The sequence below is a fragment of the Leptodactylus fuscus genome, chromosome 4, assembly GCF_031893055.1.
Source record: "Leptodactylus fuscus isolate aLepFus1 chromosome 4, aLepFus1.hap2, whole genome shotgun sequence".
Taxonomy (NCBI): domain Eukaryota; kingdom Metazoa; phylum Chordata; class Amphibia; order Anura; family Leptodactylidae; genus Leptodactylus; species Leptodactylus fuscus.
The window spans coordinates 184,096,236-184,111,687 of NC_134268.1; the positions used below are offsets into that span (position 1 = coordinate 184,096,236).

General features: G+C 42.6%; 1 protein-coding gene across 1 annotated transcript in view; it reads left to right on the forward strand.

Moving 5' to 3' along the window:
* The first annotated feature begins 530 nt into the window (after nucleotides 1-530).
* The window catches only part of DNAH11 (dynein axonemal heavy chain 11), a 180,764-nt gene continuing 165,842 nt past the window's right edge, over nucleotides 531-15,452 (forward strand). Inside the window, exons 1-3 of the mRNA XM_075271484.1 lie at nucleotides 531-599; nucleotides 9,475-9,736; nucleotides 10,622-10,765. Coding sequence (XP_075127585.1) covers nucleotides 9,506-9,736; nucleotides 10,622-10,765 — 375 coding nt within the window. The 5' untranslated portion in view covers nucleotides 531-599; nucleotides 9,475-9,505. The remainder of the gene's footprint in view (nucleotides 600-9,474; nucleotides 9,737-10,621; nucleotides 10,766-15,452) is intronic.

Below are 15,452 nucleotides of genomic sequence, written 5' to 3' on the forward strand. Positions count from 1 at the left end.
AAAGCGCTGCTGAATATGATCGTACTTTATAAGTAAGCATAATAAAAAAATAATTAATAAGTATCATTTAGTTTGGGGCAATAAACCCACATTTTTCACTGTTATCTCTCTATATACATATGTCTGTCTATCTATCATATCTATCCATCCACACACTGTATTATCCATGCTGCTGTGACACTGAATTTTCCCATGGTGGTACTATTAAAGGATTATCTTATCTTATCTTATATACATACACACATACATAAAGTAAATCACTTTCTTTTCTTCCCTGACAACGCACGCTATATATTATTCTATCCCTCGGCTATGAGACATCTTGGAGGACATGGCATGTATGACAGATCTGAGGAGAGCCGAGGGCGGCTAATGTTTACTGCTATGTGACTCACAGCCCTGTGTCCCAGGGATACAGGACGCCGCCGCCTGCCCCTCTCCTCTGGCACGCCTTCTCCACAGCCAAGCCCCTCTCACTATTTGGGAACGTTAGGAGCAGGTAGTGAATTGTCAGCAAACACAGAAGGGACTGTAGAAATCAGAAGCTGCCGAGGAAGCCCCAGAGTCATGTACAGAGCGGAATAGAGCAGAGGCGGCAGGTAAAGTCACTGCGGCTCACTATGGGGCACTGCCCGGGGCAGGGGGCACAATGTAGTTCTCCTCACAGGTAGGCAGTGGTTGGGACCAGGAGAGTATGAGCCTCCTAAACCCGTACCCTCAGGTCATTGTATTCTGTGACATAGAGCGAGCGTAACATAGAGGTTATTATTATGGCTGCACCTGTTCTCATGGGGCTGACGTGATTCTGGCACTGTTCACACAAGCAGGTCTTCTGGTGTAGTTTTTGAAGCCAAAATTAAATGAAAACCTAAAATGGAGGGATACTTCTCTTGTTTTCAATCCACTCCTGGTTTTGGCTTAAAAACATGCATGGGATAAAACCTGAAGGTAAAATCGCACCCCTAGACTGGCAACGCAAACGGAGGACGTGCACATCTGTCAGGGAAATTCGGCCACATTGTCTTTCTAGAAGTTATGTTGTCACAAAACACATCACCTGCTCACCTGCAGACATTTTGGTAGGTTTTTAGCTTCTTTACTTTGCAATGGGTAAAGTTGCAGGTAAAACCGCAGTAATAATTGGCGTGGTGTAGATATATTACACCGCAGCGCAGGTCACTTGTACCGCAGGGTTAGTCACAGCATGTAGATGAGGTTTCTGACTTGTCATCCACTATGTTGCTCATGTGTAGCATGGTGGGTTACCTACCTTGTGCCATATGTCTTATCAATTAGTTTAGTTTTATGGTTACTTATTTTTTTAAATTTGCAGCTGAACATATTAGGGGGTGTTCACACTACCGTCTGTGTCCGACAGGTAGTGTCCACTCCTAGTGTCCGTTCAAAATCTCGCACGGACATCAGGAGTGTCCGCTCCTGATGTCCGTGCGAGATTTTGAACGGACACTAGGAGTGGACACTACCTGTCGGACACAGATGGTAGTGTGAACGCCCCCTTAGAGATCTACCTACTAGCTTTGTCCTTTGACTGTGGCCATATGGTAAAGTGAACTTTTTGAGATCTGTTCAACATGGTGCATTGCTGCATGGTGGCTTCTGTTGCTGTGGTTCTGCACCTGCTGGCTGTGCGACCCATAGCTCGGCCTTTGCCTGGCAGCAGGGTGGCTATTGGGATGCTAGGTGTGGGAGCCATAGTGGCCATGCAGAGCCACATCCAATGGAGTAGTAACTTGAAGTTCCTGAGCTTCAATGCAAAATCTGTAATTGGACCCTTAACATGTGCCATTAAGAATAGTGGTATATTTTCTGTAATAGAGGGACCTAGGGACCCCCTCAGGGTCTGGTTGCCTAGTAGTAAGCGCTACTACTGCACCCGCTATAACTACACCCCTGCTCACTCTAACTCATTGTAAAGTGGCTAGTGGGCTCATATGCCTTGATCAAAATGTCTACTAAGAACCTTGTGTCCATTTGTAGATTTTCCTGAGGAGCATACATTTATCTGAAGAGGACCTTTAATGTCTTTGGAGATTGGCGGTATTATATACTGCTATAAAGCTGACAGTGCACTGAACTCCCAATCAGAATGTCTTTTTAGTTTGGGAATAATTGTATAATACCAGGATGTGCAGTCTATGCTGGAGTCAGTGGAGTGGCACCATTAAAGGGTGGAAGTGGTGAAAGGCCCTCTTTAAGATACCCCCTTCCCTTGTGCCCTATTAGTACTTATGAATATCATAGTAGGATCTTCTTCAGTGCAATTTGTGTGTTAGATCCAGCCCGTCCATATAAAGTCAGACTGACTGCAGCCTTCCCTGGTGTTAAGAGCTGGATAGACACCTGGTGATCAGCTAATCCTTGGGATGGTTGTCATGAGACATCCTCTGCTTCCATACAATTACTACTTGTTAGTAGGGTTACCTGACGCTAAGAGACACATTTACTAATCCTGTCTAGTAGTCAATCAGTGTAAACTTAGACTAGACAGTCTTAAATACTCCAGGTTTTTCACTGTGTCTGATGCTGGACCTGACACATTTTTAGAATGTCTCTAACTTTACACTTCCTATTTGTTGGCTTGGTTAATGCCAAAATTGTGGCATGCAATGACCCAAATTTTTCTAATAGTTAGGCAGGTGCAAAATGACACAGGTAGTCTGCAAATACACCAGATTTATCACAGTGACTGATGCCAGGTGATAAATCTGGCGTATTCTTAGACTGTCTAATCACCTTTTAATTTGGCTTACTTTGAGCCAGAATTTTTGGACACTGTTTTGATGCATTTTTGTTGTATTGTGGTCCATTTAATCCTCGGTCCCTTTTTATGAGAATTCACAACCACATGTCTATCACATTGAAAAATGTTAGCTCAATCTATATACAACATGTTTGTTAATGTCTAGTTCTTGGGCAGTCAGGCATAAGAAGTTTTGCCCGGCCAGTGACCTCTATCCCCATTTTCAAAGCTCAGATGAAACCAGCCATTTCCCAACTTGTTCAAGATATGAAAGGTGGGAGGATGAGGTACTCTGCCAGGAGGCATAGCTAAGCACAGGCTAGGAGCTTCATCTCACAAGAAACATGTGTGACATCTTGGAGCCAGCGAGAAAGCTGGGTGTGCCCAGTCCATCAGAGATCCTTTATAGCTCCATTCAACCAAAAGGACTGGGTTGTTAGGTTTATTATGTGTTTCTCCTTTTACTTTAAAACTATTTGCTTGTTTGTCATGTTTTATTAGTCTTTGCTTATGATATATAGAGCGAAACCCTTTGAGTATCAAATCATTAAATTTTATGATACTTTGTGTTTGATCTTTAAACCCGTTAACCTTGAACCCTTTTGTGCTTGACTGTAAGAAGATGCGTGTGTATGTGAATGAGTATATGCAACTAATCTGTTAGCTGATAACCCTTTAATCTTCTCTTGATCCCTTTATGCTGATTGACCACCAGGTTACAATAATATGATATTTAACTAATATTTTTTCCACATTATTCTTGTCTAAACCTGGGGTACATCTTATACCCTACAAATTGTATAGTGCTGCGGAATATGTTGGCGCTATATAAATAAAATTTTTTATTATTATTATAGTCAGATATCTCTTATAGTTTGAAAAATATGGTAAATTCTAGACCTTTACTAAAAGTAGTTGAGTAAAACTGCTTTAGGGTAAGCTCACACAGAGATTTTTGGTCAGGATTTTGAGGCCGTATCCGCCTCAAAATTCTGACCAAAAAGACAGCTCCCATTGAAATCAATAGGAGCCGCTCAGGTGTTTTTTCCGGGAGCCGTTTGTACCGGCTCCCGGAAAAAAGAAGCGAGATGCTCATTCTTCAGGCTGAGTTACCTCGCGATTCGGCCTGAAGCCAGTCCCTCCTCCGGACAAGGCCCATTCATTGGGCCTAATCCGGAGCGGAGTGCGTGGCTGGATGCCAGTGCAGTGCACCGGCTTTCCATCGCAGCTACCTGGTTTTTGGATCAGAACCTGAGGCAGCCTCCGACTCAGGTTCCGATCCAAAAAACCCCATGTGAACTTACCCTTAGGCTAAGGCCCCATGTAGCAGGCTGCAGCAAATAGGCGCTATGGGAAAAACTGTGGTGGCAACACATTGCGGTTTTCCCACAGTGCTTTTCACAGAAAATCCAGAGAAGATTCCTCTGTGGACTTTCTGCTTCAATTTTACAGCCGTCGTTCCCATAGATATAATCGACATGCTGAGATTTCTAAAAGTGCAAAGCTTTTGGAAATCGCAGCATGTCCACTGCAAGTATTTTTTGCTGCGGCGAAACTGCGACATTTACGCTGCGTGGGGCTTCAACCTTAGTAAGTATTTACACATTCAGATTTTTTATGTGCAGTTTTTGTAAATGTCATGTAATTCAGTTCACTTTTGTATAATATTAAAGCAACACAGTTAAATAGGTCAGGTTCTCCTGAATGTAATACCTTTTTCCCCATGAAAAGGCAGAAGGCGGGTGAAAATCAACAACAATGGAATAGGAGCCACGTGCCTCCGTGGCTCCTATTCCTTTCATGAAACCATGGTCCATGCATGGGCGGTACATGGGTACATCCCTGTGTCCCCCATGTGCAGCCGTACTTTTAATTAATGTCAGGCAGGTTTGAACATGGTCATCTGCAACTGGCCTTACACAGTCTGTAATTCATATACAGTAACATTCAGTGAGAGGTAGGAACAGCTCTCAATACAGAAACAAGGGAAGCAGGATTTCACAGAAAGGAGACAAAATCTGTTAATAAATTATATTACAAAATTTATTAATGACACAAATGCTGCCAAAAAATGAAAAGTTGTCAGAAAATTTGGTTACAGCTTCTGGTCATGTTTTATCATATGCCCCCCTTCCTCCCCTTTCTCCTTAAGACAACCTCTGTAAGCTTCAGTATTTAAGTGTCATACTCTGCCAAGTGTTGCACAGTAAGCCAGCAGTATAAGACTTGTGTCATCCTTCTGTCCTGAAAAGGGATGAAAAGACATGATGTAGACTTGCATGGATGTATTTTTTCTTCCTGTTTTACCTACGGTAAAAGTCTGACACTACACCACTTATTGGTTGGCTTACATTGTGCCAAAATTTTTTACCAAAGTTTTAAGTCACACCCTTATTCCTGCAAACACCCCTGCTTTCCAATGTGTCTAAAACGCATAATAAATATGGTGCCCAGTATGTATTTTAATTTTTTAAATACATTTAAAGGGATTACACCACAATGAATATTTATCCAAAGGGCAGAGATTAAGTAACTGATCGGTGGAGGTCTAACTGCTGAGACCCCCACCCATTATGAGAACCAGTGGCTTTTTTTTATCTTACATTTTATTAAAAGGTTTTTCAAGTATACAAAATTCAATACCAAAATTCGATAGAAATCGCAGTATATCAAAATATAATGATAATGAGGAGGGGGGAGGACGGGAAAGGGAGGGGTGATGGATGAGTTTGTGGTGGGGTTGAGGTATGGGGAAAGGGAAAGGGGTTAGGCCAGGAGGGATTGGGATGGGAGGGACATAGGGAATGCGATACATAATCAAGTGTTCCAGTAGTCATTGTAGGCACAGCTCAAAAGCAAGATAGCAAGTGATCCATTGAGTAATATTCAAATTAGTTATTAATAATTAACAATGTGGTACCAGTGAAAATAATATCAATGCGAAATTAGCACTCATAGCCTGACCATGTTACCGATTTACTCCATAACCTATTAAAGGCAGGGGTAATACCCAATCTACATGATAAGAAATGTTCCATAGTGCAGTTGAAGGTGACAGCTCTAGTGATTTCTTATATACATAGAAGGTCGGGGCTTTTCCATACTTGGGCTATCTTAGGACTTGTTCATACAGAGTTTTTTGGCAGCGGATTATAACGCGGAATCCGCCTCAAAATCCGCTGCCAAAAATGCCTCCTATTGACTTCAATGGGAGCTGCTTGCTTCTTTTTTCCGCTAGCTAGTATCGTAAAAAGAAGTGACATGTCCCTTCTTCCAGCGGATTCTGTGACTGACTCAACTGTGGCGTCTGCGGCGTGAGACTCCCTCCCGGTCAGGCCCATTCATTCAGGAGGCTATTGGGAGGGGTTTTTTTATGGAGGCTGATTTTGAGGCGGATTCAGCGTCAAAATCAGCGCCAAAAAACTCAGTGTGCACTGACCCAGGGCTTTCATGGCATAGTTTCCACACATCCACCACCGCTGCTTGTATTGTGAGTAGTGTAACTTTAATCGTTGACAATGGAAATCTGAAGTGCCACAGCAGTAACGTTAGAGAAGGCAATCCCGAACAGTATCTCTCGATATCAACTCAGTGTTTCCCATCAGACATATGCCACTAACCTATTAATTGATCGAAAATAGATACGTACTAATAATGCAATACATTAGGACAGTCTAGCCCTCCTTTGGATTTGGGGAGAAGCAGGAGAGATGTTGGGATCCTTGCTCTTTCATGCCTCCATATAAAGCTCACTAACAAAAGCTGAAGGGTGTTAATAAAAGGTCTGGGGATGTTGATGGGGGGGTTCTTAAAGTAATATAGGATCTTTGGGACAAGGAACATGGAAAGGGAAAGGACTGCTGAAGATATTGTTGAATAGGGAAGGGAATGCCCATATTCAGAATCAGCGATTTTGAGGGGTTCATTTTGTAATAGCTGACATTATGGAAATCATTTATAAGGGTCATCACAGTGGTAAAAGCCCGTTCAGGCATTGAGAGTGACATAATAATATTGTCTGCAAACAGCCCTGTGCAATGCTCAGTTGTACCCACCTCAATGCCCTAAAGATTTGGAGACCTAATGCTTTGGGCGAATGGTTCCATAGTCAAAGCAAAAATCAGGGCAGATAAGGGGCATCCCTGACAGGTTCTTTTAGTAATAACTTATAACAGGGGTAAACAATACTCCTGCCAAGTAATCGCTAGCTGGATAACACTTGTGGTGGAGTCGAGGAACATCTTCTCAGTTTAAGTGTGTCTTAAATCCCATGATTTACAATCCAATTGGCTACAAGGGTCAGGGTGTCATCAGGAAATGTGGAGTGCAGTACTGAATACCACCAGGAATACGTGGGCCATCTTGCTTTATTAGAAATCAGACAGAAATCTACTGTATAAACATGAAACAATCAAAAATGTATGAACATACAAAAGAAACAGCAATATAATACAAAGGTTGTATCACTGGGTGGGTACTCATAGACCTGGAGGGGGATATTTTAATGCTAGAGAACCCAAAACGTGCACACTAACGCACCCAGTGTATAGCCGAAGCACACCAGAGAGGGGGGTGGGCATTTAGGAGGATCAACCAGGCAAAGGCCATTGTTTCCACACAAACACCATCAATAAATATATCTCAAGGGATAAAGGATAAGAATATAATATGAGAGTCATCCTCTTGATTTTCTAGGGTGCTTCTTCCCCTTCTGTACGACTGCCCATTCTTCTGACGTGGTAGAAGGTGGAGGGCGTTTTCCCGGGAACATGCTTTGTGATGTGCGAATTTCAAGTCGCATTCTTGACACAACTTGAGAGCTGCTTCAGGACTGTTGGAAACCAACTTGAAACCATTGTAGGAGATGACTAGATGAACTGGAAGCCCCATTTGTACAGAATGCCATGATCACACACGGTTCTTGTAATTGTTGCAAATGTTTGCCTGTGGGCTATAGTAGCTGCTGAGAGATCTGCAAACAAGGCAACCAAACAAGGCAATGGTCTGGTAAATCAGAGGAATTCCATTATTTTTCTTTAGTGTGGTAAAAGTGGATTTGTGAGACAGATTTTTTAGTTTTTTCAATCTATGGGGACCTATCAATGAACAAGTCCTGAGAAGTTTCAGCAGGTAGAAGTAGGGCAAAATAGTTGATTAGGAAAGACACAACATCACTTTTTAACAATTCTGGGATCACTGTAAACTGCATGTTATCGCGCCGGGACCGGTTTTCTATATCGGCTCTTTTCATTTTCAAGGCCTCCACCTCCTCCTCCATGCCATTACAAACATTAACCAGGACATTATGCACAGCAGTTAGTTCTACCATCCTTTTCTCCAATTGTGATGTACAGTCCTCCAAAGAGTGTAATTCAAATTGCAAAGTACCAATCAGTAGTTTTAGCTCAGATTGAATGGCCTCCTTAAAGTCAACAAACAATGCTTTCATAGCTGCCTCAGATATGGGCCTGGAGGAATCACCAAGCTCTGGGCCTGGGGAGGACCAAGGAAGGATACCAAAGGAGCAAGGTGTAGCAGGTAAGGATGGAGCCTTTACTGGCATTAATACAGGAGAGACCAGCAAGGCTGGATGTGGAGGAGAGTCTACTGAGACCGGAGAAGCTAGACTACTAGCTGAGGATGGCAGCAGAGTAAGTGCATCAGGAGTGTCCTGTAAATTACTCACTGGAGCTTGTTCCAGGAAGGCCGGATGAGGAGATGCTGGTGCCATTTTGGAGAGACTTAGATATGGCTGCAGGGAAGAATTTCATCAGCTTGAGCGGGCTTTTCTTTTTCCTGCTGTGAACCATTGCAGTCAGGATAATGCTGGGAGGTTCTGTGATGAAAATCAGCCATGTATAGTGTGTTTGGGTCAGTGTGCGGTCTGAGTGACCGGTGGACAGCGGAGCTCCGGAGCTAAGCGTCTGACTCCATACGCCGCTGGCCATGCCCCCCGAGAACCAGTGGCTTAATGTTAGTGTTGGTGTGCCTGTGCCCTTTTACTTCAATAGGAGAGGCAGAGATGGCGTGGCACTGTACTTCAGCTACCTTTGGCTTTCCCATTGAGATGAATGGGAGTAATGTGCATGCCCACATTCAGCTTGGTTGCAGTCAGACTGCATGCACAATGGGGAAAAACTTCATTCTAAGGATCAGTGTCAGGGCTGTGGAATCGGTAGATCAAACCACAGACCCTGACTCCTCTATTTTCCCACAGTCTAAATCTGACTCTAGGTCTGACTCCAGTTCCTATATAAATGGCTGACAGCCATGGTCAGTCAGAAGCAATGAAAATCCACAAACTTTATAAACTCTAGTGATTGTACTGCTATGAAAGTAAATGCTCAACATACTATGAATCTAATTATACAATATTAATAATCATATTATAATTAATTTATATTGAAGCCCAAACGAGTAACTTTTTTTGCGACTACAACTTATCCCAGAATTTTTTCTTGGGTGCTATATACTTTTACAATTTGGTGTAATAGTACAGGGGATATGTGCCTACAAAATGGTATTCCAAGAATATACTGTTGATGACCTCCTCTTAGGATATGTCACTGTTAGTTGCTTGGCTGGGTTCCAGCTCCCATGCTTCTGCCAAACATCTGTTTGCTATGGCCACAGTCTACTAGAGTGATAGACCTGAGTTGGAACATAGGTTATTCCTAGTCTGTTGTTGATGATCATGTTTTTTGTTGTTATAGGTGATCATATATACATTTTTGGAAGCCAAACATGGACATAGATGATGAGGAAGCTCCACCACCCCCCTTCTGGGAAGATGAAAGAGTATCTTATATGGGAAGGTGCCTTCAACGTACCTTAAAAGTCAAAGAAGATCGGTGGATAAAGTTTGTAGAGGATGAAGAGAATGAGAAGATATTGAAAGATTTTTTTGATCAAAGAGCTCAAATCATGCTATTGTTCTCAGCTGCCCCGAAAGGAGGGGTATTAGTGTCCCATGAGGTAAGAAACATACAATATAATAGGGACACATTACTTCTTCTTCAGTATGGTATCACAGTAGGACTCTCATTTTACACAATTTCGAGTAAGCAACAAGGTTGAATTGTGAGTGGTATTATTGAAAAACGGAAGCATTTAGGGACCACAGCAGCTTACATACAAAGTGGTAGGCCACGGAAAGCTACAGAGCCGAGACGCAAAGTGCTATAATACATAAAAGTCACCGACTCTGTGATAACTCAATAACTACAGAGCTCCAAACCTCCTCTGGTATTTACATCAGCGCTAAGCCTGTGACCCGTGTGGTTTGACACTGTTATATAGGCCAGGGGCACTAGATTGTCACTTTTTTTCCCCACAAAAATAAATTCCTGTGTTGCAGTTATCAATTTATTTCAGAATATGCAAATATTTTGGCAGACGAGGAATAATGCATTAGGTCTGTTTTTCAAGGGCTGGTTCCAGTAAAGGGACATTTTAATGCTTCAACATGCTAAGATGTTTTGGGCAATTGTATCCTTCCGACTTACAGTGAACAGTTTTGGAAAAGCTCTTTTCTGCTCCAGTGGTGAATGCAAGGTCCAAAAACGTACAAGTTTAATTTGGTGTGGAAGAACTTGACTGGTCTACACCGATCCGTCACTGCAACCTTTCAGAAACGTTTGGGATGGGCCACACTGGTGATTTTGAACCAAGCCCAATGTCAGTATCTACACTACACACCTTGTCGCCCTTCACATCAGTCCCTAGTAGGGCTCACAATTTTCCCATCTAACATACACTAGGGCCAATTACATCGGAAGCCAATTTTGGTATCATTTTTGACGGCTCCTGTTTAAGATTTGATAGTCTGGTTACATAATATCTTGTTTTTGCTTTTTCCAGATTAATGTAAATGTAAGAGGCAAGACCGTGTACATCATGAAGAAGATGCCAACAACTGTAGAGATCGATAACTACAAGAAAGTCCTAATACTTGGGGAATTGACTGGTGTCTCTTTCAGCCAAACATCTTCACTTGTAGAAGAGGTAATATGAAATACATTAATTGTGAAAATGTGTGATGAAGGTTTCACTGTTAGTGCTATATTATTATATGGAGTCTGTCACCAGGATGAAGCACCAGTAAGTACCAGTAACACAGATAGGTCAGGTTCTCTTAAATGTAATGCCTCTTCCCCAATGAAAAGGAGGGGTGCCAAAAGCCAACGACAAGGGGAGCAAGACTAAGAATAAGTGTTGAGAAGGGAACAAAGAGAGACACTGAGAAACAAGAAATAAGGGGCTGAGGGAGCCGATTGAAAGGGAAGGGGGGGGGGGAGCCATGGCACCAATCAATGCAAAGGGGGCTTGGAACTAGGTTGATTTAGGTTTAATTGCTGAGAATTTTTTTTGCACAAATGCAAATTAGTTCACAGACGCTCAATGGGTGTTCCGGAGTCAGGTAACGCTGGGTTCACACCTGCGTTTGGGGTCTCCGTTCTATGGTTTCCGTCTTCTGCATGCCAGAAGACGGAAACCATAGACTGGGTCCGGCCGTGCGCGGCGGTGAGCGTTTTAGGCTCTCCGCCGCGAAACCGGATTTTTTTATCCGGACACAGAGTACTGCATGTCCGACTCTGTGTCCGGATTATAAAACCCGGTTTCGCGGCGGAGAGCCTAAAACGCTCACCGCCGCGCACGGCCGGACATCTCTCTCACCCATTCAAATGAATGGGTGAGAAAGACTCCTGCAGGTTTCCGTCTCCTGCCTGTGTTTTAGGCAGGAAACGGAAACCTAAGTACGGAGTGCCGGGCCGCAGATGTGAACGAGCCCTAAGGCTCAAGCTCTCTTTACTAAACCCCATAGTACTTGGTGTTTATTAACAACTCCAGTGCTGTCCATGTTATTGAACTCTTGCACTTGCACCATGCGATCCCAGGACATGGAGGCATTTCATATACAGTTTGTCACTCAGACCTTTGTGCACAGGAGTTTAATGGCAAACTGAGTCATGTAAGACAGCCCTAGAATCAGTGGCGTAACTAAAGACTTGTGGGCCCCGGTGCAATATTTTGTCCAGGGCCCCTACCTCATCCCTGCAGTGAATTCTTGATAGTGATTATTACATCAGCTAAGAAGTTTAATCCACTTTAGTGTGGTTAGTGTAATCTGTGGGTCTCCTTGGCTTACGGGCCAGATGAAAGCTGCAATCTCAATATTGATGCCAGTGCATATAGGCCCCCTAGGGCTCCTGGGCCCAATACGACTGCACCCCTAAAGTTATGCCCCTGTCTGGATCCATTAAGTTACATACTAAAGGGTAGATGTGGGGCAGGGTTTACTGAGAAATGGCTGCTATTTTCCTGGCTCAGGACCACCTACAGGGCACTTGCATGCTTATTTGCATGTGTCTTAAAAGTTTTTTTTATCTGCAAATATACACCTATCAGTCTCCACAAAGGTATGTTTCCACACATGTCTAAGTCCCTTACGGGGCACTGCTATTGCTTTAATTGGCACAAAGTATGTGACACTCCCTTTGAAAAATACTTGCAGGCTTTAAGTAGATGTAATTTGTCCTACATGAAGGACTTGTTCGTCGGGGATGTCAGGAATAAAATAGGTCCCATTATAGACAATGGGATCCCTCCAGATCAGTTGTTGTCAAGGATTAGATGGACTGTCTACCCTTCTGTATTTTCTTAAGCCACTTTTTGTAGACCGAATAGAGCGCTTTGGATAGTACAGATCGTTCTTGTGAGATTTTAGGGTTTAGGAGCAAATGTCTATGGTGGCCTATCTTTATCAAAAGTATCTTTACTGTTGTTGCGCTCCTGAGGGCTCTTTTGTTCCTGCTTCATTTCCTCTACATTTGTTGACCTGTGCTTGATATGTATGGTTATGATGATGTACCACACTATATTTCAGGTGTATAAAAATATAGTTAATTAAATGAAAGTCCCCAAAAACTAGATAATGCAGTTAGAATGCCGATGTTACATTTGCCATGTTGAATGAGTCTATCAGCAGATGTTAGTCTCTCAAACAACTAATATATTGGGTTGGTGTAAACTTACATATTTTGCTGTTCTTGGTGGCATAGGGCCATGCTGGCAAGTGTCCACTGGACGTTGCCAAGCCAGGAAGAGTCCTGACTTATCATCAATATTCCCTCCCAAATCCCTTTCATTTTGAATGATGGGCCCATTGTTTTATGTCCTGCTTTGGGCTCCCAACACTAAACCCATCCATCAGAATGCAAGGCAGGGATTATTGAGGAAAAGTCCGGAGACTTACTTTGTATGGCAACACACTGTGAAGACTTGATAGGATGAGGGAATTAAAATTTCTTTGCCAGCCATGTTAGTAATAAAATACATCATAGGTATGTTTACAGACGTTTTTATTATCTGCTGACAGACTCCCTTTTAATGCTGTATAAATGTATTTTCAGAATACTTATGTACATGAAATCAAAATTGCCCATCACTGTCAAAAACTTGTCATAGTGACTTGTCAGGAGTTTTGACAGGTGGGTTCCTGGGGCTAAGCTGTCTGATTGGTTCTGCTCCGCTCTACTTGGATTCATAGACAAGTCTCTACAATGGGGTACACTAAGTGTTTAGCAGGAATTCAGTACAGTGACAGATCCTTGTTTTTAATGCCGGAAAGATCTATATGCTTTGGACATCTTGTTATCCTGTTAGGCACAACTTCTCTGGTGGCCCTGACACATCTTTTTAGAAGGTGATGTGCATCTAAGGTTGGCTGTGCTTGGGATACCCGATGGCTGAATGCCTATTTGGTTGACAGCTACTCCTCATGACCTTTCCCATACACATGCAAGTTCCGTTTGGTTGAACTTATATGTGTTGTCACTGTGGAGAAGGGAGTAAGCTGCTGACAGACACCTGGTGGTGGCTTGTCTTCCCTGAGACTCTTCTGGTGGTGGCTTGTCTCCCCTGAGACGATTATGGAGGTGGCTTGTTTACCATGAGACTCCTGTGGTGGTGGCTTATCTCCCCCGAGACTTTTCTAGGGGTGGGTTGTCTCCCCTGAGACTCCTATGGTGGTGGCTTATCTCCCCGAGACTTTTCTTGGGGTGGGTTGTCTCCCCTGTTGATATGCATTATGATCTATCAGAGAATAATCGGGAGGCCTCCTAAACATTAAATGGATGATTGGTCTCCGATGACTACTCTTATATGTATGGTGGCCTTGAAAATAAGAAACACATATTTCTTCTGTCAACTGAGGATAAGAAGTGTGGTTTTTACCTTCAGACCTTCTTTCCTCCTGACCACCATACCCATAGTCATGCCCATGACTTCCTCTTGACCATCAAACACCATGACAGCGACCTTCACCTTTTTGCCTACTTACCTGATGTCCACGTTGGTGAACATAGTATCAGACTCAGCACGTACGACAAAGTTGTGAGCATGATGCATTTCATTTCCAATAACACAGATCACTTTGGCAAGCCAAAAAATTAAATGCAAAAAGAAAATGCAATTTAATCACTTCCTAACAGCCGTGGTATAAATGATGCCTGATTGCTTACTATTGATGTCTAGTCTAATTATACACAATTAGAAACACTGAATCTTGACCATTCATTAAGGGATTAGTATAAAATAGACGCCTTGTGCCTCTATGAACTGTATGAGTAAAGCCTAGGTGTTATAGCAGAGTAGCTTTGGCTTTCATCTGTTGCTAAGAAGGTCCAATAAACAAGTGTGTGGCAATGCTAAGCAGTGAACGGCCTGTGCTACAGTTGTGTCTGTGTTTCCCGGGCTGCCTGGATAATGCTGTCCTCTCCAGCAACATATCTCTTCATGTTCATTACTCAAAATTTCACAATAGCGGCAGAGCATAGAACAAATATTTGCCCGTCTGATTGTTTTATACATATATGTATATCCAAGATAAAGGAACAATTACTCAGGACGTTTCTTCAGCTCTCTTTTGTAATAAATTCTTCAGCTGCATTGGAATGAATAGCGTTCAGGGAGTGCTACAGCGTTCACTACAGAGTCTGTATCGTCCACCAGGGTTACTGCTAAGATACACCATCTCATGTTTGTTCCTAAATGAAGTTATATCATTTGTTGTGGACCAGTGAGTATGTTAGTGACCCCTAAGGTGCAGTTTTTAGTAGTTTTTCTCCATCCTACATGTTCGTGAACCAATTATCCAGCAGTCATGGCCATTTCACTTATTCATTGTGACAGCTGCTCTCTAATTTGTAAAAAATGACTGAAAGGTCACCAAATAGAGTGTAACCTGTTCCTGTATCAGAGCATTAAAGGGCTGCATTAATACGGGAACCACATTTGGAAAAATTCATGTTAAACCAATCTTACATATCTGTATTTAAAATGGTTTCAATACATCAATACAGATGGCAATAAGTAAACGGAACATGCATTTTGGAACCAAGTATTATTTTTTAAAAAAAGTTTCTTGAAGATATATTGCAATTAACCGGACCCCTGGTGTCCAAAATGTATAGGTCTTTGCATTTCATACTACCGAGGTTCTATTAGGTATGTATCCCCAGTAGAATACAGTACAGCTTCTGCTGCATCCTCAGTGAAGTGAGCAGAGATATTATTTGGAATGGACATAGACTATCCCCTGCTTTATGATCCAGACTGTGAGCAGTGAGGGGAAAGCAATTACATAAGCACTTCACCACCACTTCATACTGTTCTCCTCCTTACCAGGGAC